The sequence below is a fragment of the Rhinopithecus bieti genome, unplaced genomic scaffold (genome assembly GCF_001698545.2).
Source record: "Rhinopithecus bieti isolate Rb0 unplaced genomic scaffold, ASM169854v2 scaffold_9899, whole genome shotgun sequence".
In the NCBI taxonomy this organism is placed as follows: domain Eukaryota; kingdom Metazoa; phylum Chordata; class Mammalia; order Primates; family Cercopithecidae; genus Rhinopithecus; species Rhinopithecus bieti.
Window position 1 is genome coordinate 4,296,239 of NW_016806979.1, and position 24,367 is coordinate 4,320,605.

The 24,367-nt window shown below is 49.7% G+C and overlaps 1 protein-coding gene across 4 annotated transcripts in view; it reads left to right on the forward strand.

Annotated features, from left to right (window-relative positions):
* The window catches only part of USP36 (ubiquitin specific peptidase 36), a 45,765-nt gene extending 21,900 nt beyond the window's left edge, over positions 1 to 23,865 (forward strand). For 2 of the 4 annotated variants that reach the window (XM_017879361.1, XM_017879363.1), the window contains 12 exons: positions 656 to 767; positions 5,143 to 5,283; positions 5,850 to 5,950; positions 6,747 to 6,888; positions 12,134 to 12,811; positions 13,489 to 13,619; positions 16,045 to 16,638; positions 17,496 to 17,710; positions 19,758 to 19,859; positions 20,504 to 20,619; positions 20,985 to 21,136; positions 21,641 to 23,865. In XM_017879361.1, coding sequence (XP_017734850.1) covers positions 656 to 767; positions 5,143 to 5,283; positions 5,850 to 5,950; positions 6,747 to 6,888; positions 12,134 to 12,811; positions 13,489 to 13,619; positions 16,045 to 16,638; positions 17,496 to 17,710; positions 19,758 to 19,859; positions 20,504 to 20,619; positions 20,985 to 21,116 — 2,464 coding nt within the window. In that variant the 3' untranslated portion in view covers positions 21,117 to 21,136; positions 21,641 to 23,865. Of the gene's footprint in view, positions 1 to 655; positions 768 to 5,142; positions 5,284 to 5,849; positions 5,951 to 6,746; positions 6,889 to 12,133; positions 12,812 to 13,488; positions 13,620 to 16,044; positions 16,639 to 17,495; positions 17,711 to 19,757; positions 19,860 to 20,503; positions 20,620 to 20,984; positions 21,137 to 21,617 lie in introns of all 4 variants that reach the window. The other 2 variants (XM_017879362.1, XM_017879364.1) reach the window with 2 other exon arrangements.
* Positions 23,866 to 24,367: the final 502 nt, after the last annotated feature.

Genomic DNA, 24,367 nt, shown 5'->3' on the forward strand with positions numbered 1-24,367 from the left:
TTTGTTGTATTTTTAGTAGTGATAGGGTTTCACCATGTTGGCCAGGCTGGTCTCGAACTCCTGAACTCAGGTGATCCGCCTGTCTTGGCCTCCCAGAGTGCTGGGATCATGCCACTACAGCCGGCCGGATGTCTTTGTATCTAGGTTGTTGTAAAGCTGTAGGCGCTAAAGAATATATTCTTAATTCTGCTTTACTCCTCTTTATGTCTGTTTCCTGCAGCTCTCCAAGCTGCACGCCTCTGCCTCTGTTTTCTCTCCCTGCGTTTGCCCATCTTCTGGCTTTGCTTACGTTGACTTCCTGCCTGCCCATTTTATCACTCAGCCACATCTGCTTTAATTTGCTCTTTCCTGTGTTGCCCCAAAGCAACTTCTTCCTGTTCTCCTGTATCTTGTTTAGTCTCCTGGTGGGTACAGTACTTTTATTTTTTTGCTTTAGGATCTTCCCACTTTCTATAGTCTTGTTTCCCTGTGGTAGCTTTCCTTTACTTGAGGCATACTTAATGTGATTTTTAGGGGAGCAAAAGGTTTAAATCTAATTGATGAAGATTCCGTTATTACAGAGCAGTTGTTGCTGCTGTTAACTTAGCGTTAAGACAACATTTTTCAGAGCGTGAATCAATCAGTTAATTAATCTTTCTCATCACCTTCTTCACAGATGCAAGAAGAAGGTTCCAGCCAGCAAGCGCTTCACCATCCACAGAACATCCAATGTCTTAACCCTTTCCCTCAAGCGCTTTGCCAACTTCAGCGGGGGGAAGATCACCAAGGTGAGCGCTCGTGACGCCATCTCAGGCAGCTCCGTGGGCCACAGTCGGCATCAGAATGACACAAAGAAAGTGATAGCCACGAGTTTGATAGCTGCCATTTACATAGTACCTGTCCGTGTTCTAAAGGTTCTACACATATTGTGAAGTAGAGGCTATAGTTTCACCATTGCCCAGGACGGGAAAATAGGCACAGAGAGGTGAAGAGACCTGGGATGCTTTTTAAAAATAGACATTTCTGGCTGGGCGTGGTGGCTCACTCCTGTAATCCCGGCACTTTGGGAGGCTGAGGTGGGCGGATCATGAGGTCAGGAGATCAAGACCATCCTGGCTAACGTGGTGAAACCTCATCTCTACTAGAAATACAAAGAATTAGTCGGGCGAGGTGGCGGGCGCCTGTAGTCCCAGCTACTCAGGAGACTGAGGCAGGAGAATGGCTTGAACCCGGAAGGCGGAGGTTGCAGTGAACTGAGATTGCGCCACTGCACTCCAGCCTGGGCGACAGAGCGAGACTCTCTCAAAAAAAAGAAAAATAGACATGTCTGGCTCTATCCCATTGCTAGTGAATTTGAATCTCTGGAGGACAGGGCCCAGGAATCTGCATTTTTGCAAAATCCCTGAATGCTTGTTATATACAGTCAAGTTCCAGGGCCACTGTCTTACTGGATTTACCCCAGCTTCTGGTTGTGCTTGGGCTGGTCCTGGCAGGGACGCTCAGGGTTCTCCAGATGAGTGTGATAAGCACTGGGTGGCGGGACTCGTATCGTCCATGTCCTGTTGATGTCTAGAACAGGTGCCATTGCATGCTCTGGCTTTTTATGGAATATGGAGTTTAAAAAACTACTTTTGACACGATGGCATTTTATTTTTTTAATTTTATTTTATTTTAAAACAGGGTCTCACTCTGTCACCTGGGCTGGAGTGCAGTGGCGGAATCACAGCTCACTGCAGTCTTGACCTCCCAGGCTCAAGCGATCCCCCTGCCTTAGCCTTCTGAGTACCTGGGACTGTGGGCACATGTCACCATGCCTGGTTAATTTTTTTAAAAGTTTTTTGTAGAGACGGGATCTTGCTGTGTTGCCCAAGCTGGTCTCAAACTCCTGGGCTTAAGTGACCTGCCTGCCTTGACCTCTCACAGTGCTGGGATTACAGGTGTGAGCCACCATACCTGGCCTATAGTGGCATTTTAATAGAAGACGTGTTTCTTCTTTTCTTTTCTTTTCTTTTCTTTTCTTTTTTTTTTTTTTTTTGAGACAGAGTCTTGCTCTGTTGCCCGGGCTGGATTGCAGTGGCGCAATCTCCGCCTTCTGGGTTCAAGTGATTGTCCTGCCTCAGCCTCCAGAGTAGCTGGGATTAAGGCGCCCGCCACCACGCTTGGCCAATTTTTGTATTTTTAGTAGAGACGGGGTTTCGCCATGTTGGCCAGGCTGGTCTCGAACTCCTGAGCTCAGGTTATCCACCTGCCTCAGCCTCCTAAAGTGCTGGGATAACAGGCCTGAGCCACTGCTCCCAGCTGATGGCTGTAGTTCATAACAATCTCAAGTTCTGTTTTGAGAGCCTGGTTATGCGGTTTGGAACGAGCCCCTTGGCTGAGCCTCCGTTTCCTCATTGGTAGTGGTAGGGGGCTTGCTTAGGTCAGCATTTCCCAAATGTGTTTGCAGATTCTTTATGTTGTAGACTCGTGTCGTGTAACCACAAGGGCACGTTTTAAGAAATATGTCACCAGGCAATTCTGTCCCTGTGTGAATGTCATAGAGTGCACGTACACAGAGGTAGATGACAAAGCCCGCTGTATGGTATAGCCCCTTGCTCCTAGGCCACAAACCTACACAGCCTGTTCCTGTCCTGAATACTGTAGGCAGTTGCAACACAATGGGAAGTATATGTGTATCTCAGCACAGAGAAGGTACAGTGAAAATGCCGAATTATAATCTTATGGGATCATTGTTGTATATATGGTCTGTCATTGACCGAAACATGGTTATGTGGCACATGACTGATGGATGTGATGTTTTAAGAACAGGCAAAATTAATCATGACAGAAATCAGAACAGTGGATATTTGAGATGGGGGCAGTGTCTGGGATGTGGGAATTTTCTAGTTGATGTTCTGCATGTCCATCAGTATATACTTGTCAAAACTCTTTGATCTGTATACTGAAGATCTGTGCATTTCTACAAATCCCACAACTCAGTTTAAAAAAATGATTTAGGCTGGGCATAATGGCTCACACCTCTAATCTCAGCACTTGGGGAGGCTGAGGTGGGAGGACTGCTTGAGACTGGGAGTTTAAGACCAGCCTGGGCAACATAGCGAGACCCTGTCTCTACAAAAAAATTTTGGGTTTTTGTTTTTTTTTTTTTGAGACGAAGTCTCACTCTGTCACCCAGGCTCCCAAGTTCAAGTGGTTCTCCTGCCTCAGCCTCCCAAGTAGCTGGGACCACGAGTGCACCACCATGCCTGGCTAAATTTTGTATTTTTAGTAGAGACGGGGTTCCACCATGTTGGCCAGGCTGGTCTTGAACTCCTGACCTCAAGTGATCCACCCACCTCGGCCTTCCACAGTGTTGGGATTATAGGTGTGAGCCATCACGCCTGGCCTAAACAGTTTTTTTTGATTAGCCAGTCATGGTGGCATGTGCCTATAGTCCCAGCTATTTTGGAGGTAGAGATAGGAGGATTGCTTGAGTCCAGGAGTTCGAAGTTACAGTGAGCTATGGTTGTGCCACTGCACTCTAGCCTGGGTGACACAGCGAGACTGTGTTTCAAAAAAAAAAAAAAAAAAGTATGTCTATATGTTTTAGAGTTCCTAAATGCACATCTGTATAGACCCACAATGATGGCCATCCTGTTGTGTGGGCTCCGTGCTGTCCTGGTGCACGCAGCCTGCAGCTGCCATGCCAGGCACTATTACTGCCAAGAATATATGTGTGTGCATGTATGTGTATATGTGTACATGTATGGATATATGTGTGCGTGTGTGTATATGTATGTGCACGTGTATGTATATATGCATGCGTGCGTGTATATGTGTATGCACATGTGTGTGTATGTATATGTGTGTGCATGTTTGTGTATGCGTGTGTGTATGTGTGCATGTATGTATGTGTATGCATGTATGTATAAGGTCTGTATATATGTGTGCATATATGTATATATGTATGCGTGTCTTTTTTTGTATGAAAAATTGTCAGTTTTGGGAACACATTTTGACATGACCTTTCTTCTGATCCACTTCATTAAAAGTCTAACTTGCAGTAGCAGTTGGCTGTGTTAATTCAGCACTTTTGTTTCTGAAGAGCTAAAATCCAGCATTCTCTGCCTTTTCTCCTACCAACAATGTTCCTGTAGAGTGGAGGAAAAGAAAAGGAGTGACTCTTCTCATTTGATCGTTGGGAAGCAGGTGGTGAGAGAACTAATGTAGATGCTTGACAAAGACAAGAACAGATTCTACATCGCTTGATGGGACAATAAAGTTTCCCACAGGCTGATTGGAAAAGACTCACTTCTCAGCATCTTGGTGTTTTGTTGTGGAAAAGACTCACTTCTCAGCATCTTGGTGTTTTGTTGTTGTTGTTGTTGTTGTTTGTTTGTTTTGAGACGGAGTCTCGCTCTGTTGCCAGGCTGGAGTGCAGCAGTGCGATCTCAGCTCACTATAACCTCCACCTCCCAGTTTCAAACAACTCTGCTGCCTCAGCCTCCCAAGTAGCTGGGACTACAAGGCACGTGCCAACACGCCTGGCTAGTTTTTGTATTTTTAGTAGAGACAAGGTTTCTCCATGTTGGCTAGGATGGTCTCAATCTCTTGACCTTGTGATCCACCTGCCTTGGCCTCCCAAAGTGCTGGGATTACAGGCGTGAGCCACTGCGCCTGGCCAGCATCTTGGTTTTTAATCATTGCCTGGGGGAGCTCCTGCACAGTGTTGCTGCACACCCAGTCGCCCCAAATTGTTTTTTTTCTTTTTTGTGGCGGTGCAGTTTTGAGACAGAGTCTCACTCTGTCGCACAGGCTGAGTGCAGTGGCTCGATCTCGGCTCACTGCAACCTCCGCCTCCTGGGTTGAAGTGATTCTCATTCCTTAGCCTCCTGAGTAGCTGGGATTACAGGCAGTACACCACCATGCCCAGCTAATTTTTTGTATTTTTATTAGAAGTGGGGTTTTGCTATATTGGTCAGGCAGGTCTTGAACTCCTCAAGTGATCCCCCTGCCTCGGCCTCCCAAAGTGCTGGGATTACAGGCATGAGCCACTGCATCCGGCCCCCAAATTGTTAAAGACCAGCCAAGTCGGGCATTTTGTGTGGTTGTGGATGGAAAGGGCACATTGATCTTTACTCTCAAAGTGAATCTTATTTGCCTTTTCCTTGATTTTTCAAACAGGATGTAGGCTATCCGGAATTCCTCAACATACGTCCGTATATGTCCCAGAATAATGGTGATCCTGTCATGTATGGACTCTATGCTGTCCTGGTGCACTCGGGCTACAGCTGCCATGCCGGGCACTACTACTGCTATGTGAAGGTGAGAGGCTTGTGTCAGTGCAGCTGCCTCCTGGGGCGGGTTTCAGCACCCACGCACATCCAGATGTGGCCTCTGTAGAACACTTTCTTTGTGAAAAGTAGTGATGTTTTGTAGTTTATTCAAGTCCTCATTGTTGCCTCTGTGCGTGGAGTGAAAAGATGCCTTTACAAAAGTGTTGCACCAGAACCTACTGTTCTCAGACTTGCAGTGAGACACGGAAGAGGCAGCCACTTCTGGTGCCATCCTTAGAACCCTGGCAAAATCTTGGTGAAAGCCAAATGTAGGAGGGAGATGGCCATGGTGATGAGACTGCTTGAATGTCCTTTAGAAGGGACAGTTGCTATCTGTTGGGGCACTAGGAAGGAACTGGGACTCAAAGCACACTTTGGGGTCACATTCTGAGTTATGAAAATATTACACATTTTAGTAGGAAATTGTTATGGTTGATTATTAATAGCATTTGGAAGTGTAGCAAGTAACAGATTTTTCATTCTCTTTTTAAAAAGTGAGGATAATGGGATGCTTGTTGATTGTTTTGTTTTCTGCAAAATCCTTGGCTGCTTCAGGCAAGCAATGGACAGTGGTACCAGATGAATGATTCCTTGGTCCATTCCAGCAACGTCAAGGTGGTTCTGAACCAGCAGGCCTATGTGCTGTTCTATCTGCGGTAATAAACTCACCCCCTCCCCAGATGAGCTCACTCCCTCTGCTCTTTTCTTATACCAATGGGCCTCCCTAACCTTTTTTTGTTTGGTGGTAATTGGGAATTCCACTGGAGGGTTCATCATGTGTCATGGAGACGGTCCATGGGGAAGGACCCTTTTTAGTAAAGCCAGAGCCTCGGGAAGATCAGGACAGGATTCCCTCTGCCCTCCCATTGATGCTATTTTGAATGTAAATGGGAAAGTCACCATGTATAGTATTGCCCTAAATTAGAGGTACTGCTCCCTGGATGGTAGCCAGCCGATGCCCTTCCCCTGTGGGGCCAGGCTGGGAAGAACGTGTTTGTGGGGGTGCTGCCGCAGAGCTCCTCTGGTGGGACCTTCTCCCGGAGCTGGCTGTCACTGACCTGGAGGCTGGAGACCATGGCAACTGAGGCATTTTCACTGCTTTGTACATCTCCGCTGAGTGCGACTGGGGTGTTCGAGGGGTCTCTCTTGCTTTCTGGTGCATTTAACTCTGATCTTGGAGGAATTCTGACTCTAATTTGCCCTTGCTCTGCTTGTATTCAGCAGGTACCTGGAGCTGATCTCTCAGCCTCATGGTGGTTGAAAGGCGAAGGGAGATTCCAGAGAAGCAGTTAGGAGTGGCAGGGTTTCCCCAGACCGTGTTTCTGCCTTGCCCCGCCTTTAAAAATAATATAATTATGACCTTGACCTTAACTTACTCTGATTCTCTCCGTTTCTGTAATGCCTTCTCAGCTTTAATAAGAGAATTCCCGACTTGTTTTCTTCCTTTGACAGAATTCCAGGCTCTAAGAAAAGTCCCGAGGGCCTCATCTCCAGGACAGGCTCCTCCTCCCTTCCCGGCCGCCCGAGTGTGGTTCCAGATCACTCCAAGAAGAACATTGGCAATGGGATTGTTTCCTCCCCGCTGACTGGAAAGGTATTTGTGAGAATGATGGAGGCCAAAGCAACTGGTCTTGGTGCTCCCCACAGACCTCCTTACACTTGGGAAGTTGGCCACAGTGGAAGGAGTTTGCAGGCAGTTTTGCACTATTCTAGTTGATGGGTTTTTATTATTATTTTATTTTATTTTATTTTATTTTTTTGAGATGGAGTCTTGCTCTGGCGCCCAGACTGGAATGCAGTGCGCAATCTCAGCTCACTGCAACCTCCGCCTCCTGGGTTCACGCCATTCTCCTGCCTCAGCCTCCTGAGTAGCTGGGACTACAGGCGCCCGCCACCACGCCCTGCTAATTTTTTTTGTAATTCCAAAGTGCTGGAATTATAGGCGTGAGCCACCGCGCCCAGCCGATGTTATTTCTTAAACTGGTCATCAGCTGACATCGGGTATAGAGAAAGAGGAGACATGAATGAGAAAATCCTGACCCAGCAAATTAGAACTGTCATTCACAGATCTGTTCTACTCATGAGACCAGCACCACTTACAGGTGTCATGACAGGTGTGCCAAGCAAACTTTCTGTGTGCGCTCTTTTTATTTCCTTTATAATGCCAAGTAAACTCTTTTTTTGGAGACAGTGTCTCATTCTGTTACCCAGACTGGAGTACAGTGGCACATTTATGGTTCAGGGCAGCCTTGAGCTCCTGGATTCAAGCCATCCTCCTGCCCCAGCCTCCCTAGTATTCGGGACTACCAGTGCACTACCACACCCAGCTAATTTTTAAGTTTTGTGTAGAGACAGGGCCTTACTATGTTGCTCTGGCTGGTCTTAAGCTCCTGAGCCCAAGCGATTCTCCTGCCTTGGCCTCCCAAAGTGCCAGGATTATAGGCACCAAGCAAACTCAACCATAAGCATGTGGGAAAAAATACCCTTTTTTTTTTTCTTTGAGATGGAGTCTCATTCTGTCACCCAGGCTGGAGTGCAGTGATGCAATCTCGGCTCGCTGCAACCTCCACCTCCCAAGTTTAAGCAATTCTCCTGCCTCAGCCTCCTGAGTACTTGGGACTACAGGCGCATGCCACCACACCCGGCTAATTTTTTTGTATTTTTAGTAGAGTCAGGGTTTCACCGTGTTAGCCAGGATGGTCTCGATCTCCTGACCTCGTGATCCGCCCGCCTCTGCCTCCCAAAGTGCTGGGATAATAGCCATGAGCCACCGTGCCCAGCCTGTCCTCACGTTTTAACGGAAAAATCGTTTGTACCAATGTTAATTTCTTGATTTGGGTAATTCTGCTGTGGTTATGTAAGAGAATGTCTTTGTTCTTTGGAAATACACATGGACATATTTTGGGGTAAAAGAACATCATGTCTGCAATTTACTCAAATGGATCAGAAATAGAAATATGTCTATGTACATACATATATAGTCATACATATGTACACACATATATATATACACATACAGAAAGAGGATGATAAAGGTTATGTGGTTGCAAGTTAACCATTAGGAACTACCCTCTAAGTTACCTTTGTGTGTGTTTGACATTTACTGCTAGAAGTGTTAAGAATTCAGTTTCACTAGTGAATTCATGGCATTTTCCTCATTAGAACACAGTGATCATTTGAAGTGGGGTGAACCCTCTCTCGATGACTATTTCTTCTTTTTCTTTTTTTGAGACAGTCTCGCTCTGTCATTGCTGAGCCTGGAGTGCAGTGGCGCCATCTCAGCTCACTGCAGCCTCTGACACTCTGCAGCCTCCGCCTCCTGGGTTCAAGCGATTCTTCTGCCTCAGCCTCCTGAGTAGCTGTGATTACGGGTGCCTGCCGGTACACCCTGCTAATTTTTGTAGTTTTAGTAGAGACAGAGTTTCACCATGTTGGCCAGGATGGTCTGGAACTCCTGACCTCAAGTGATTCGCCCAGCTTGGCCTCCCAGAGTCCTGGGATACAGGCATAAGCCACCGTGCCCGGCCTGGATGACTACTTTTGATGGATCATCTTCCTCTCTCTTTAGAATGAAGAGTTGAACCCTACACACAAGCAGTCAGGGCCTTTCACAGTCTGCAGGGGTCTTGGTCATTTACATACGTCTGTATTTCCCTTCACATTAAAAAAAATAGAAGCTGAAATTAGAAGCTGAAATTAGAAGCATTAGAATTGAAGTAGCAGTGAAATACATGATATAATTGCAAAGTTGGTGGTCACTGTAGCCCAGACTCGGAAGTGAGGAAGCAGCCTGGGCCAGGTACTGTGACTCATGTCTTTAATTCCAACACTTTGGGAAGCCGATGTGGGAAGACACTTGATCCCAGGAGTTCGAGACCAACCTGGGCAAAACCTTGTCTCTACTAAAAATGCAAAAGCTAACGAGGTATAATGGCATGTGCCTGTAGTCCCAGCTACTCAGGAGGCTGAGGTGGGAGGATCACTTGAGCCAGGGAGATTAAGGCTGCAGTGAGTCGTGATCACACCACTCCACACCAGCCTGGGCAACAGAGCAAGACCCTGTCTCAAAACAAGTTTAAAAAGCAGCCTGGGCAACATAGATCCCCATCTCCATAGAGAATATTCAGTAAGCTGATGTGGGAGGATCACTTGAGCCTGGGAGGTTGAGGCTATGTGCAGTGAGCCATGATCACGCTAGTGAACTCCAGGCAAGGTGACAGAGTGAGACCTTGTCTTAAAAAATAAAGAAAAGGGGTGCCGGGCACTTTGGGAGGCTGAGGTGGGTGGACTATTTGAGGTCAGGAGTTCATGACCAGCTTGGCCAACATGTTGAGACCCTGTCTCTACTAAAAATACAAAAGTTAGCTGGGCTTGGTGGTGTGCGCCTGTAATCCCAGCTATTCAAGAGGCCGAGGTAGAAGAATCGCTTGAACCTGGGAGGTGGAGGTTGCAGTGAGCTGAGATTGTGCCACTGCACTCCAGCCTGGGTGACAGAGTGGGACTCCATCCCCCCCCAAAAAAAAAGCAGCAGCCTGGACAACATAGACCCTATCTCCAAAACCCCATCTCCAAAAAAAGTGCAAAAATTAGCCAGGCGTGGTGTGTACGTCTGTTGTCCCAGCTGTTGGCAGGTTGAGGCAGGAGGATCGCTTAAGCACAGGAGGTCGAGGCTGCATTAAGCCATCAGTGTGCCACTGCGCTCCAGCCTGGACAACAGAATGAGACCCTGTCTCAAAAAAACCCCCAAAAATAAAGGAAGCCTCACTTGCCACAGGAACTCCACGGGCAGAGTGATGCCCAAGGGTGGAGGTTGGCTCAAGGAGAGTCCCTGTGTCAGGCACACCTGCAGGGGCGCTTCACTGACCATGAGCATTTTCATTACAAACGTGATTTTCCAAATACACTGCAAGCAGACAAGAGCCATTTTACTCTGAATGACATGGTGCAAGTTCTAGTGTGTAATGGAAATGTTCAACCAGTGAAAAGGCTTTGCGGTGCAGTGGAAAGATGAATTCCTTTTAGGAAACAGTATTAACAAAGAATAGAACGTAGGGAGCAAAACAAAACTCAGAAGAAAATAGAAGTAAATTCTTAACCTCTGGTAGAGGGAAGGAGACTTTGTATGCTTAGAATTGAGGGATCAAATATAGAAAAATTATGAATCGACTAAGATTTACATTTTTGTACATAACCTATTACAAATACAAATGAAACAATAAATATTGTCAACAAAAGGTTAACATTTGTAAACAAGATCTCATTCAAATGGAGATCACTCTAGTGCACATGCAGAGAATATGAATGTTAAAGTGGTAATAGCCCAAACAAGTGTCAAATTAGCAAATGTTTTGAAAAATAGATGTCGCTGGAGTATAGTAAAAGCAGTTTGGCAGTTTGCATCAGATTTCATGAAAGTATTTATAGCCTTGTAATTCCATTTCCAGAAAATCAGCATGGAGTACTAAGTACAGGAAAAGGTCAACAAGTGTTTTTTAAGTACAGACTATATACCAGACCCTTGAGTTGCCGGTGAGGGCTGCAGTGGGAACAAGAGAGATAAGGGTACAGCCTCATAGTTAACCAGGGGAAGCTCGACATTCAGCATCTGAATACAGAATAATAAGTGATTTCTATGCAGTTGTAATAAGTGCTCTGAAGGATAAAGGAAACACACACATATACTGTACTGTATTGTTAATTTCAACAGTTGGAGACAAAATGGCTTATATAAATTAACCGTACAGTTAATATATATCAGCAATATATAGTTTGTATAGTAAAATGTCAAAGATGGCCGACAGGCAGGTTGCAGTTGCTCAGGCCTGTAATCCCAGCACTTTGAGAGGCCAGGGTGGGAGGATTGCTTGAGCTCAGGAGTTCAAGGCCAGCCGGGGCAACATAGCAAGACCCCCCCATCTCTACAAAGCAATAAAAAGTATTCAGGTATGGTGGCCTACTCCTATAGTCCTAGCTACTTGCGCCTCTGAAGTGGGAAGATCTCGAGCCCAGAAGGTTGAGGCTGCAGTGAGCTATGATGACATCATTGCACCACTGTACTCCAGCCTGGGCAACAGAGCAAGACCCTGCCTTAAAGACATTTATTGAGAGTTGTTGCCCATAAAGATGCTTGAGATAATAGCATTAAGGTAAAACTGGGACATAACTCTTCAGGGCAGAACCATTCAAAAGAAAAGACTTAAAGAAGAAAGCACTAGAATGTTAATGCATGATTATGTTTAGGTGATGGGACTTTGCTAAATTTTTTTCCTTTATACTTTTTTCTGTTTCTCAAATCTTGATGAAAATGTACTGGTTTTATAGTAAAGATGGCCATAAAGATATGTATTCAGGCCGGGCGTAGCGGCTCATGCCTGTAATCCCAGTACTTCTGGAGGCTGAGGAAGGTGGATTGTTTGAGGCCAGGAGTTTGAGACCAGCCTGGCCAACGTGGTGAAACCCCGTCTCTGCGAAAAATACAAAAATTAGCGGTGTGTAGTGGTGCGCGCTTGTCTCCCAGTTCCTTGGGATGTCACAAAACACCAGAATTGTTCAAAGAAGCCACAATGTCTTTACCAAGAGTCCACATAAATAATTTGTCTTGAGCATACTAATCGGAGGCCATGCCCACTGCTAAGATGCGTGTGGCCTTACGAAGGCGTGGCTAAGACGCGTGTGGCCTTACGAAGGCGTGGCTAAGACGCGTGTGGCCTTGCGAAGGCGTGGCTAAGACGCGTGTGGCCTTGCGAAGGCGTGGCTAAGATGCGTGTGGCCTTACGAAGGCGTGGCCCGACTGGGACTTGTTGCTTCCTTAGTTGTGTTTTCTGCTTTGCTCTCCTTAGCGACAGGATTCTGGGACAATGAAGAAGCTGCACAGCACTGAAGAGGTTGGCGTGCCCATTTCCAGGAACGGCTTCACCCTGGGCCTGAAATCCCAGAACGGCTGTGTTCCTCCAAAGCTGCCCTCAGGATCCCCTTCCCCCAAACTTCCCCAGACACCCACACACATCCCGACTATCCTAGATGACCCTGGAAAGAAGGTGAAGAAGCCAGCTCCTCCACAGCACTTTTCCCCCAGAACTGCTCAGGGGCTGCCTGGGACCAGCAGCTCGAGTAGCAGCAGATCTGGGAGCCAAAGGCAGGGCTCCTGGGACAGCAGGGATGTTGTCCTCTCTACCTCACCTAAGCTCCTGGCTACAGCCACTGCCAACGGGCATGGGTTGAAGAGGAATGACGAGAGCACTGGCCTTGACAGGAGGGGCTCCAGCAGCTCCAGCCCAGAGCACTCGGCCAGCAGCGACTCCACCAAGGTCCCCCAGACCGCCAGGAGTGGAGCGGCCCATCTCTGCGATTCTCAGGAAACAAACTGTTCCACCGCTGGCCACTCCAAAGCGTCGCCAAGTGGAGCAGATTCCAAGACGGTGAAGCTGAGGTCCCCTGTCCTAAGCAGCGCTGCTGCTGCGCCCGCGAGCACCATGTCTCCTCCACCAGCCAAAAGACTGGCCCTTTCTGCCAAGAAGGTGGGTGTGTGGGGCTCTCGCCACTGCTGTGTATCAGGAGAACTCCAAAAGTTGCTTGGTTGGGGTTTGGAGGGAGTGAGAACATTGTCCAGGGACTTTGGCATCCCTCATGTCAGAGGAACAAAGTGTCTTTTAGTTATTCCCAACCATTTGCAATGAAAGAACAGCTATGCTGGGGTGAAGGCAGTGTGGGGTGTTGAGAGAACCCTGATGATCTGGTGATACTCATGTGACTCATGGAGGTTTGGGCAAGGTAGCAGTTCCCTGTTTTCGCAGTAGGCGGAAGATCCTGACTGAACCTGAGGGAGGGTGAGCCCCACCAGCGCGCTTCCCTAGCAGGGGTGGGACGGGCAAGAAGCGCAGAGCCGAGGGGGGTGCCCAGCACCTCTGCAGCAGGAAGCTTAGAAGGCAGCCACGGCATGAGGATGTGATTGTTGTGCTGAGATTTTTGTTTAAAATTTCTTCCTTTTTTTTGTTTCTAACCAAAAATACTTTTCTGGTTCTTCTTCTACCATTCCCCTGCCCCTCACCTCCCCTTTTTGTCTTCTTCTGTCCCCTCATCTTTCTTTCTGGGCTCTTTTGTTTTTATTTTCATTTTTTGTTACTTTTGTTTTCCCTCTTCACTCACGGAAACCTTTTTTAGACCACCAAGTTTTTATTTATGTCGATAACTGCAGGCCAGCACCCTGTGGAGGGCGACCGGCAATGACCTCCGTCCACCTCCCCCCTCACCATCCTCCGACCTCACCCACCCCATGAAAACCTCTCACCCCGTCGTTGCCTCCACTTGGCCCGTCCGTAGAGCCAGGTAAGCTTCGGGCCGGGACCTTCTGGGTGCCGACTGGTTCTCCCTGTGGTTGCGTGTGCTTGGCTGGTCAGGAGTTGGACGGATTGCCAGCCTCACAGGACTGACAAAGCATTGGGCAGCCAGGAGGTACGGGGGGACGTCACTGACCAAGGTTCCCCTCTTCTGTGTTCCCCTGTGGTAAGGGAGCTTTGGGTGGTGAAGGCAGTTCAGCCTCTGCAGTCCTGATGTCTTAGTTCTGTCTTTGTTGGTGGTCTGTCTGTGACATCCATGTGATGACGTGGTGTGCTGGGAACTGACCTGTCCTGTATCCCTACCAGCCCCATGACAGTACTTCCCAGTCGAAGAGAAAGGCGAGGTAAGGCCTTGGCGAGAGGCCTTGAGTGAGCTCAGAGTCCTGTGCATTTTTTCTGGGGTGTCTTGCTTGCTAGTGTCATGTGGGTTAAGAACTGTCTCAGGGCTCTCGAGTTCCTCTGCACACACCTGCCGGAGATGCAGCCCCTTCCCTCTGCATATGGGCCTTGGTCCGCAGGGGCTGCCTGCATCTGTTGGGCGCCTCGAGTGGCAGGAAGTTGAGAGTCACTGGTCAATGGCTGTCTGGAAGCCGGTGGGAGTGGGGAAGGAAGCAGTGAAAGATGGGGTGAGCCATGAGGCGGCCTGTGGGGACTGTACTGTGACCTTGGCGCTGGGTTCTAGTTCTAGAATCTCCAGTGCTGCATGAGGGTGAGGTATGACTGTACGTCACCCACAGCCTCTGCCCTACTCTCCTCCCACATACACACACACACACACACTTCTCCCCTATAGCTAGCATAAGATTTGTGTGCGTGGGAGGGCTTGAGTGTTTGGGTGTTGTTCGTTTCTTGCCCTATAAGCTTTTTTTGAAAAGATTCCAGAAGACAGGGTAGTCAAATGTCATGCGGCTGGAATGACCCTTTTAGTTTGTTTAGATGATGATGGGGGTCCCGTTTTCCTCAGGAACCCTGGGAGGTGGGCTTTGTGGTCGCAGCTCATTGACAAAGGAGAACATGGTGGTTCAGAGTGGGAAGTTAATCTTCCTAGGGACACATAGCTGGCAAGAGGGAGCTCAGAGAGCCTCCCTGGGTTTGGCGCTAGATCCTGTCCCGGACATGCCTTGCTCGTGATTCTGCTCTACACACCTGTGTCCCGGTTTCAGCGTCCTAATGATGCTAATGTGGAGGTGTCATTAGGGCCAACTCAACACTTGCCTGCCTTATGAGGCTCATTTCCTGCCTGGGAACACCCTGAGACTTTTGGAGGCTGGAAAATAAATCTTCACGGGATCTTTTTTTTATTTCTTACCCTTTATTTATTTATTTATTTTTTTTTGAGACGGAGTCTTGCTCTGTGGCCCGGGCTGGCTGGATCTCAGCTCACTGCAAGCTCCGCCTCCCGGGTTCACGCCATTCTCCTGCCTCAGCCTCCCGAGTAGCTGGGACTACAGGCGCCTGCCACCTCGCCCGGCTAGTTTTTTGTATTTTTTAGTAGAGACGGGGTTTCACCGTGTTAGCCAGGATGGTCTCGATCTCCTGACCTCGTGATCCACCCGTCTCGGCCTCCCAAAGTGCTGGGATTACAGGCTTGAACCACCGCACCCGGCCTACCATTTATTGTTTAGTGAAGGCTTCCTCCCTTAACACATTTGTATTAAAGATTTAAAACATTAGCGCTCGCAAAAATATCTGAACTGCTTCGTGACAAGAAACTAAGGCATGGAACTATTCTTATTAACTTTGCCTTATTGAAAGAAAAAAAGAAATTGACTTTTAAAATCATGTGTTGGCTTACCTTTTTTTTTTTTTGATCTTAGGGATCAATTATTTTAAGTTCTGGGTTACGTGTAAAGGTTTGTTGCAGAGGTGCCATAGTGGTTTGCTGCACCTATTAACCTACCACGTAGGTAACTTTGTTTTTTTTTTTTTTTTTGAGACGGAATCTTGCTCTGTCGCCCAGGCTGGAGTGCAATTGTGCAATCTCGGCTCGCTGCAACCTCTGCCTCCCAGGTTCAGGCGATTCTCCTGCCTCAGCCTCCCAAGTAGCTGAGATTACAGGCGTGCGCCACCACGCCCGGCTAATTTTTGTATTTTTAGTAGAGATGGGATTTCACCTTGTTGGCCAGGCTGGTCTCAAACTCCTGACCTCAGGTGATCCGGCCACCTCGGCTTCCCAAAGTGCTGAAATTACAGGCATGAGCCACTGCGCCTGGCCAACTTTGCATTTAAATAGATGTCGAATTAATTGTTAGCTTTCTTTCCAACTTAGTGTAACTTAATGTGTATCTGAAAACTGCAGGGCAAAAGCCTTTTCAGAGTTTTAGGTGAAAAGGAGGGGAGTGGGGTGAACAGAAGGAACAGCTCTGCTGGGTCTTTCAGAACATCCTCTCCCTGTTTCCTGGCTGTCCCTACAGGGCTGTGTCACCTGCTCCCCAATCATCCAGCCGCCTGCAGCCCCCCTTCAGCCCCCACCCCACATTGCTGTGCAGTACCCCCAAGCCCCCAGGGCTGTCAGAACCACGGAGCTGCTCCTCCTTCTCGACGGCCCTGCCTCAGGTCAACGAGGACCTCGTGTCCCCTCCACACCAGCTGCCAGAGGCCAGCGAGCCGCCCCGGAGCCCCTCTGAGAAGAGGAAAAAGACCTTCCTGGGAGAGCTCCAGAGGCTAGGCTCAGAGACGCGCCTCCCACAGCACATCCGGGAGGCCACTGTGGCTCCCCACGGGAAGAGGAAGAGGAAGAAGAAAAAGCACCCGGAGGACACAGCTGCCACCGCCCTGCAGGAGGGGCAGACACAGAGACAGCCTGGGAGCCCCACGCACAGGAGGGAGGGCGAGGCCCAGCTGCCCGCTGTCAGATGGCAGGAAGACGGCACACAGCCACAGGTGAACGGGCAGCAAGTGGGATGTGTTACGGACGGCCACCACGCGAGCAGCAGGAAGCGGAGGAGGAAGGGAGCAGAGGGTTTTGGTGAAGAAGGCGGCCTGCATCAGGACCCACCTTGGCACAGGTAAGGGCAGGAGCAAGGTGGCATCTGTGTACCTCTGCCAAGAAACAAAGCAAAACCACAGAATCTACCTCTAACCCCACGTAGGTATGATCTGGAAATGTAGTCTGCTTGTGTGGTTTTCTAAAATGTGAATATGTGAGCAAATGTCTCCTCTGGCCAGTTGTGGTGGCTCACACCTGTAATCCTAGCACTTTGGGAGGCTGAGGCAGGTGGATCACTTGAACCTAAGAGTTTGAGACCAGCCTGGGCAACACGGCAAAGCCCTTTCTCTACCAAAAACAAAAATTGGTTGGGCATGGTGGCACATGCCTGTGGTCCCAGCTACTCAGGAGGCTAAGATGGGAGGATGGTTTGAGCCCAGGAGGCGGAGGTTTCAGTGAGCTGAGACTGCGTCACTGCCCTACAGCCTGGGTGACAGCTAGACCCTGTCTTAAAAAAAAAACAAAAAAAAACCACAAAAAACTCCTCTGATAAATACCAGTGGATTGGTCCTTGAAGTGACAGTGGTATGGACAGTAGTGTCCATCATTGTATGTGCAAAGCCATCCAAGGATGCTGGATCAGGTGACCCAGGCCAGGCCAGGCTCTGCAGTTTCATCAGGTCACGGTAGCCTGCACATTGGCCTCGATGGGCTTGGCTCAGTTAGGATGAGAAACGTGACTGGTTTTCCCTCCATCGTCTCCATGGCTGCGTGTGGAGCGTCTGCTAATGCATGTTGGGGGAAGAATGTTGCAGGGAGCTCCGTGCACTGGGTCACAGCTGGGGTGGCACCTTCTCCATGTTGCAGGCGGGAGTCTGTGAGCTCCTGCTCCCCTTCCAACTTGTTCAGAGCTGACTACTGTGTCTCATTTCCCAGCAGCTGCTCTCCCATGGGTGATGGTGATCCAGAGACCATGGAAGAGTCTCCAAGGAAAAAGAAAAAGAAAAAAAGAAAGCAGGAGCCACAGCAGGCGGTAGAAGAGGATGGGCATCTCAAAGGCCTGAGGAACGCCAAGCCCCAAGATGCTGCTGTCCCCAAGTCCAGCAGCCACACGCCATCTGTGAATGGCTGGTGTCCTGGGGACCACATGGGTATGCACCAGGCGAGGGCTTGGGGACCGCATGGGTATGCACCAGGGGAGGGGGTGCAGGACCACATAGGTATGCATTGGGTGAGGGGGGTATTGGGGAGTGCACAGGCTGAGAGCAGTGCCTCCTGCATCTGAGCTTGGGAGAGTCTGGGAGAAGATGTAGAGGTCCCTGGGACCCTGCCAACCTTCACTCCCCGCCCACGAGTCTGTTCCCTTGGGTGATGGGGTTGAAGCTTCCTCATGTGTCAAAAGCATTTGACTGAAACAACCCCATGGGAGAGGTTACAGTGCACATGAGGTTTAAAACATTCTGTGAATGCCAATGGATCTTCTGATTCAAAGCTGTTCCTGTCTACAGCTTCTCATGGAATGACTCCCTGAACTCCCAGCCTGAGTTTTTTTCTGTGACGGTTGAACTTAGAAGAGTTGGGTTCAAAAGTGAATCCTCCTCTCCCTCTATGTAGCTGGGCTTTTCAGAACATAGCATGGTGTGCTTGTTGTAGGGGACCTGTGTGCTGTGGCTGTCCTTGGGCACCACCCTCCAATTGGAGGGTCTTTTGTTTTCTTTAGGGCTGGCTGGGGCATGCCTTGGCAGGCACCTGCCACAGAACACATTTGTTAAGTGAAGGGAAGAAAGTCTTGGCTGCTTGGTATAGCGGGCCGAGTTTGAGTGAGGCCTCTGCTGCAGTCTGGAAGGTCTGATGGCAGTGCATCCGGGGCCAGCAAGACCTTAGAGACTGATTTGTATTTATCCAACTCTTTAAAAAGGAATTTATCGATAAAAATGAAATAGTATGAAATAAATTGCAAAATGCGGGTGCTAGCCAGTGCCGACCGTGTTTGCTGGCCAGCATGCTCTCAGAAGTACTACACTAACATGGTGCTAGAGCCGTGCTCCGTGCCATCCTTGGAGCAAAGCGGAGTTGGCTTGTTAATGCAGGAATTCAAGGGGCATCACTTGAGCACTTGCAGTGCAGCAGGGTCCATGCCAGGTGCTAGTTGTGTGTCCTGAGCAGTGCGCCCTGCACTGCGCACTGGGGGCTGCATGGGCTCTCGGGGGGAGCACCTGGCCCCATACACTCTCAGTCCTGTGCACCTGAGGAGAGTGGCTAACTGAGCAGGGTACCAGGCCCAAGGGCTGGAGGCGCACGCAGCATGTTGGGAGCAGGCGGGCTACTCTGCATGGCCAGGTCCCTGGGCTGTGGATGAGACGGGAACTATGGAAGCCACTGTGCGGAGGCAGGGGACACTTAGCTTGGAGCTCACTGAGGAATTGGAGGCAGGGAGAAATGAGGTCGGATTTGTGTGAAGGGAGGTGAGTATGTTCCAGGGGCTATGTGGCTAGCTGGCCAGAGGACTAGTTCAGAAAGGGTTTCTAGAAGGTGATGAGGGTGGTGAGTGCTCTCCTGGTCCCGACATGCTGGGTGGACCTGTGCAGTGTTGCTGACGGGGACCAGGTTACCCCTGGACAGGGCTTAAGAGGTTGGGGTCCCTGATGGCAGCAGCCAAGCTTGGCCGTTCCCCTCACCCCTGTGGTCGTCCAGGTGTCAGGCTGGTTCCGGGGCATGGGCCTCTCCCTTAGGTAAAGTGGGTTCCATTTAGATCTAGTTTTCGTCCCTCCCTCTGTCAGACTGAGGACTTACCCTGCTGGTTAAAGGGGTTTTAGAGGGTTTTTTTTGCTTTTTAGCTTTTTGTTATTTTCCATGTTTTCTTTTTTATGAATTGACTTGGACAACAGCCTTCTCTCCTGTGTGAGATCATTAGTAAATTAGGCATGTAAGCATTAGTAAATAAGCATTTAGGCTGGGTGCCATGGCTCATGCCTGTAATCCCAGCACTTTGGGATTACAGTTTGGGAACACTTTGGGAGGCCAGTAGGAGTCCCCAGGAGTTTGAGACCAGCCTGGGCAACATAGTGAGACCCTGTCTTTAAAAAAAAAAAAGGCATCCACTTACTGTAAGTTCTGCTATAATTTAAGGTGTGTGGTTGCTTCCCCAGTGGGTTATTTTAAACGTTTGTAAATGTTTCTTGGCTCCTCCTCTTGCAGGGCTGGGCCAGGCCCCTCCTGTGTCTTGGAATGGAGAGCGAGAGTCTGATGTGGTCCAGGAACTGCTCAAATACTCATCTGATAAAGCTTATGGGAGAAAAGGTACTGGTTTGGAGACAGGACTTCTGTTTGCCTTTGATTGGTTGGTTTTGGAGGAGGGAAGGGTGTGGAATGGATCCTGGTGTACTGTGAGTGTGGAGGGCGGGCATTGCTCGGCTTTGAGAATGGGAAGAGGAATCTCAAGACTGGCTGGAATCCTCTTTAAACCCTCGGCCGTGGCACGAAGGTGGCTTCTGTCCATGGCAGGATCCAGAACAGCTGCTTCTGAGGGTTGGGGCAGGGTGAGGAACCCCAACACATGCTGGGTCTTGGGTAGGGAAGGGGCAGAGTGACCAAGCTCTTCCAACCTAGGTAATGTCACTTCTTACTCAGAGCATGTTTTTATTCAGACTTCAAGGCCAAACATGACATCTTTGTTTCTCAGACGAGGGCATGGGTTTAGAGAGAACTGAAGTCTGTGGCCATGGTTTAGCGTTTAGCTAAGAGAGTGGTGTTGGGGGTTCCATGCTGACTGACCACACTCGGACGTCGAGCCGTCCTCCTCTTGTCCTTCTGTTCACCACGAGGTGGCACTCAAAATTGGTGACTAATTACGGGTAGACTAGTTGGTAAATGACACTCTTGAAGTGAAGCCACAGGGTACCTGGGAACCTGCACTCATGCTGAGCCCTGTGTCTGCCCGGTAGTTCTGACCTGGGATGGCAAGATGTCGGCGGTCAGTCAGGATGCTATTGAAGACAGCAGACTGGCCCAGACTGAGACCGTGGTTGATGACTGGGATGAAGAGTTTGACCGAGGGAAGGTATGATGTGTGATGCTGACCACAGGCTTGAGGGAGCAGGGCGGTGTGGCTCAGCTCAGGGCCGGGGCAGTTGGAGGTGGCGGCAGTGGCATGAAGTGGCCGAGTGCGAGAAGAGCCAGGCTGCCCAGGCCTGTCCGGGCATGTGGCCATGGACAGGGAATGCATCCTTGCAGCTTCCGCCCCTTCATCAGTAGGGGGACAGCAGGGCGCCGTGCGCAGGGGTCACTGTGAAGAGTGGGTCTCCAGAGAGCTCGCGAGAGCCTGGCCTGTGTGCAGGAAGCTGGTGACCTGCATGCAGTAGGGAGCCCCGTGGGCCAGGAAAGAGCCCTTTTTGGGAACTGTGATGCCTGCGATTCTTGGTCTAGGAAAAGAAAATTAAAAAATTTAAGAGGGAGAAGAGGAGAAACTTCAACGCCTTCCAGAAACTTCAGACTCGACGGAACTTCTGGTCTGTGACTCACCCAGCGAAGGCTGCCAGCCTCAGCTATCGCCGTTGACTGTGCCCCTGTGGAAGGAGGTTGGTTCCGAGGGCGTGGGTGTGAGGGTGAGGTGGGGGTGTGTGTGCCGTTTGTGTATAGGGGGTGTGGTGGTGTGGGGTGTGGCATCCATGTGTGTGATGCATGTAGGCTATGTATCTGGCACATGTGTATTGGGTGGTGTGTGTCTGGTGTGGACGCGTCTGTGGTGTGTCTCCTAGTCACTTGAATGGAGAAGGGTGTGTGTGGGGTGCGTGTGTATAAAGGGTTGCATGTAGTGTGTATTGGGTGTGGGGTGTGTACACCTGGCATCTGTGGCGTGTGTCCTGGTTACTTGGAGAAGGGCATATGTGGGGTGTGTGTAGGATGTGGGCAGTGTATATATCTGGCACGTGTCCTAGTCACTTGCAGAAGTGTGTGGGGTTTGCCAGCCGCATCGAGATGTCATGCATTGGGTTCCTGGGTTGGACTCATACCCAAGGATGGCAGTGGGACGATTGTGGTCCCGTTTCTGTCTGTCAGGACTGCCGTGCTTTGTTCCGCAGCCTCCTGGATACAAGGCGTCCCTTCCTGGGAGCTGTCCATCTGGACCTGAGGGAGCCCTCTGTGAGCTCTGCTGCGCTGTGAGCCTGCCATGGTAGGAGCTCTCCCAGTACCAGTGTCCACAGACCACCCGACGCAGAGGCTTTGAGGCTTGTCTATATCGGAACCTCTTTGGTGACATTCCTGACCAGCCCTGCAAGAGAAACGACAGTGTGTGTGTGAGCAGAGGTGGCTGCACGCCTGCTGGACATCTTCGCCGGGCTGTGCCTTCTTGTATTCATAGACGGTGGTCTGTGCTGGCAGAGGTTGCTCCCCCCCTGGTTGGGGCTATCGAGAGAGTGGGGGACGGTGGCCACACGTCCCCCAGGTGATCTCCTGGTGCATGGCTGGTGGCTCTTGGCGAGCCATCCCTTGCTCCTCAGGGCTGGCGCCACCGTTGTGTCTGAGCCCACCCTCCCCTGCTTCCTCAGTGGGGCCCCTTCATCTGTTGGCCTTACCTGTCCTCAGAAAGGAAGAGCCGACTCCACCCAGCCAGCTCTCCCTTTTATGGAAATTGAGAGGGTGGCCCTACTGTGCACCCCTTCCTTGTGAGTAACTTTCAACTGTCCTGGAGAGCAGAGGCTATTTGGGGTCGGAGGAGCCCTCGGTATTACCTGCGAATACATCTGCTTTCCAGGCTGCTATTTATTCTGAGACAACTGTGCTGTAGCTTCCCTTGCAGCTGCAATACCCCACAGGTCTTCACTGAGGTGGAGGCCTTGGGGTAGAATTTTCCATTTATTTTACTACTTAATACAAAACATTTATTTTTGACCAGTCCTGTGGCTTCCATTAGCAATATGTTTCCTTTCCCAAATATGCAAATAGTGGCTTTGTTTGCTCAATTTTGTGAGTGCTTTGGAATTTAAATGATTGTATAAGTCAAGAAGATTACTTTTCTATCTTGCTTAAGCTGTGCCTGCTAACTTGTAATTTAATAAATACAGGAAATCCTCAGAGAAGGTGATATTTTCAAGAAAAAGACAAATGCCCTCATAGTAGTGGGAAGTGTGAAGGTGACCATGAACATCCTTCCTTGTTGGGTCTGTCCCCGTCCTTTCCTCCTGGAGTCGTCGCAGGTGGAGATGGACGTGGTGTTGGACTTACATCTGCTTTAATGTGGCTCTGCTGGGCCAGAGGCGTCCTGCTGTCCTGGGTGGCTGCCTCGCTGTCTGCACCTCCTCCCCCTGGGGCAGCTTTGCATCCTGCCGTCGTGCTCGGGGCCTGGGTGGTTACTGCTGTGTAGATGGAATTGCTTTCTTCATATGGGAAGATACATTTATTTTTTTCCATGTGGGTGGGTGTCTCTTTGGATTTTCTTCTGTTTTTACGTTTCACTTCTTAGAAGGGCGGGAGAGAATCAAGCTCTTGTGGCCACCTCTGTCCCAGCAGCAGTGAGTGGAGGTCTGCCTTGAGCTGGTCAGGGTGCCCTGTGCCCTCCTGCAGACCGATCTCTGAATGTTTAAAGATGAGGGCCCGGCTTCCGTGCTCTGGCTTCGTAACTTACCTGGGAGGGAAAGCACATGCCTTCACGGGCAGGGTGTGTTCCTTTTCCTCTCGGGGTGATGACTTGCATTCCTGTGTGAACTGTTCCCTCTGCCATGTTTTTCATGTGATGTTCTACAGTTGAAAATGTTAGTTGTCTGCTAGCACAGAATTTATCTCCTTTTCTTTCTCTTCTCTCCTCCAAATCAGTCTCTTCCCTTCTCCACTAGATAACTGTAAAACTTTTTCTTGAGGAACATACATTCGTTAACTCTTGGGCAGTGGTGAGCACGAGACGACTTTCTGCAGTGTTTATCAGTGTCGGGTAGTCACGTCCCTTCCCTCCACAGAAGTCATCAACCAGATAGGGAAGGGAAAGGTGAGGCCCAGAAAACGAGTTCAAATTCTAGGTCATGTGCACGTGTGTAAGTAAATATCAATAACCCAAGCCTATATCGTAGCAGTCACTTGGTTGACTTAGGATCTGGGTCTGTTTAATTTTGTGCTTGGGAATGGAGCTGGAGGGAGTGGGGCCTGCGTAGAGCAGCTGCCTCTCCGGGGTCCTCTCACTCACTTGCCCTGTGTCCTGGTTGCATGGCCGTACCTGTCTATGTGCAGAGGTCTGTGTCCCATCCTCTGCACCTCCTCTCCAGGGGCCTGGGAGCCCCGCATGTTGGTGCAATAAAATACTCTGTTTTTGTGAGTTCTGGGTCTTTGTTTTTTCATTTGATTTTTTTTTAAAGGTACATCCCCACCAGGGTCTCGCTGATTCCCCGTCCTGGAAGTTGAGGTTGGGCTAGGAGGGGCAGGTAGGTCCCTGCAGGGTGCCCAGTGTCCAGGAGGTTACATTTGGCAAGAGCAGCCCTAGTGAATGGGTGACCAGGAGGCCGAATGCCCCTGGGGCGCAGGCGGGTTGCAGGGTTGCAGTGCATCGGGTCCTGTTGAGAATGCCGCTCTGCAGCTCTGTTACCTGATGTGTGTGGCTTCCCATCTGTCCCTTAAGCAACTTGGAAGCAAGCTTTCTCCACCCCAGGGTGTCCACCAAACACAGGGCATCATGTTTTCGCTTCTTTTTAGGGGCTTGGCTGGACACCCCAAAATGAGGACAGCCAAGTAAGAGCAAGTGAGGTGAGGCAGCTCCTGGACCCAAACCAAAGGGGTGGCAGAGTGGGGCACACTGCTGACCCAGAGGCCTTCCTGCCAGC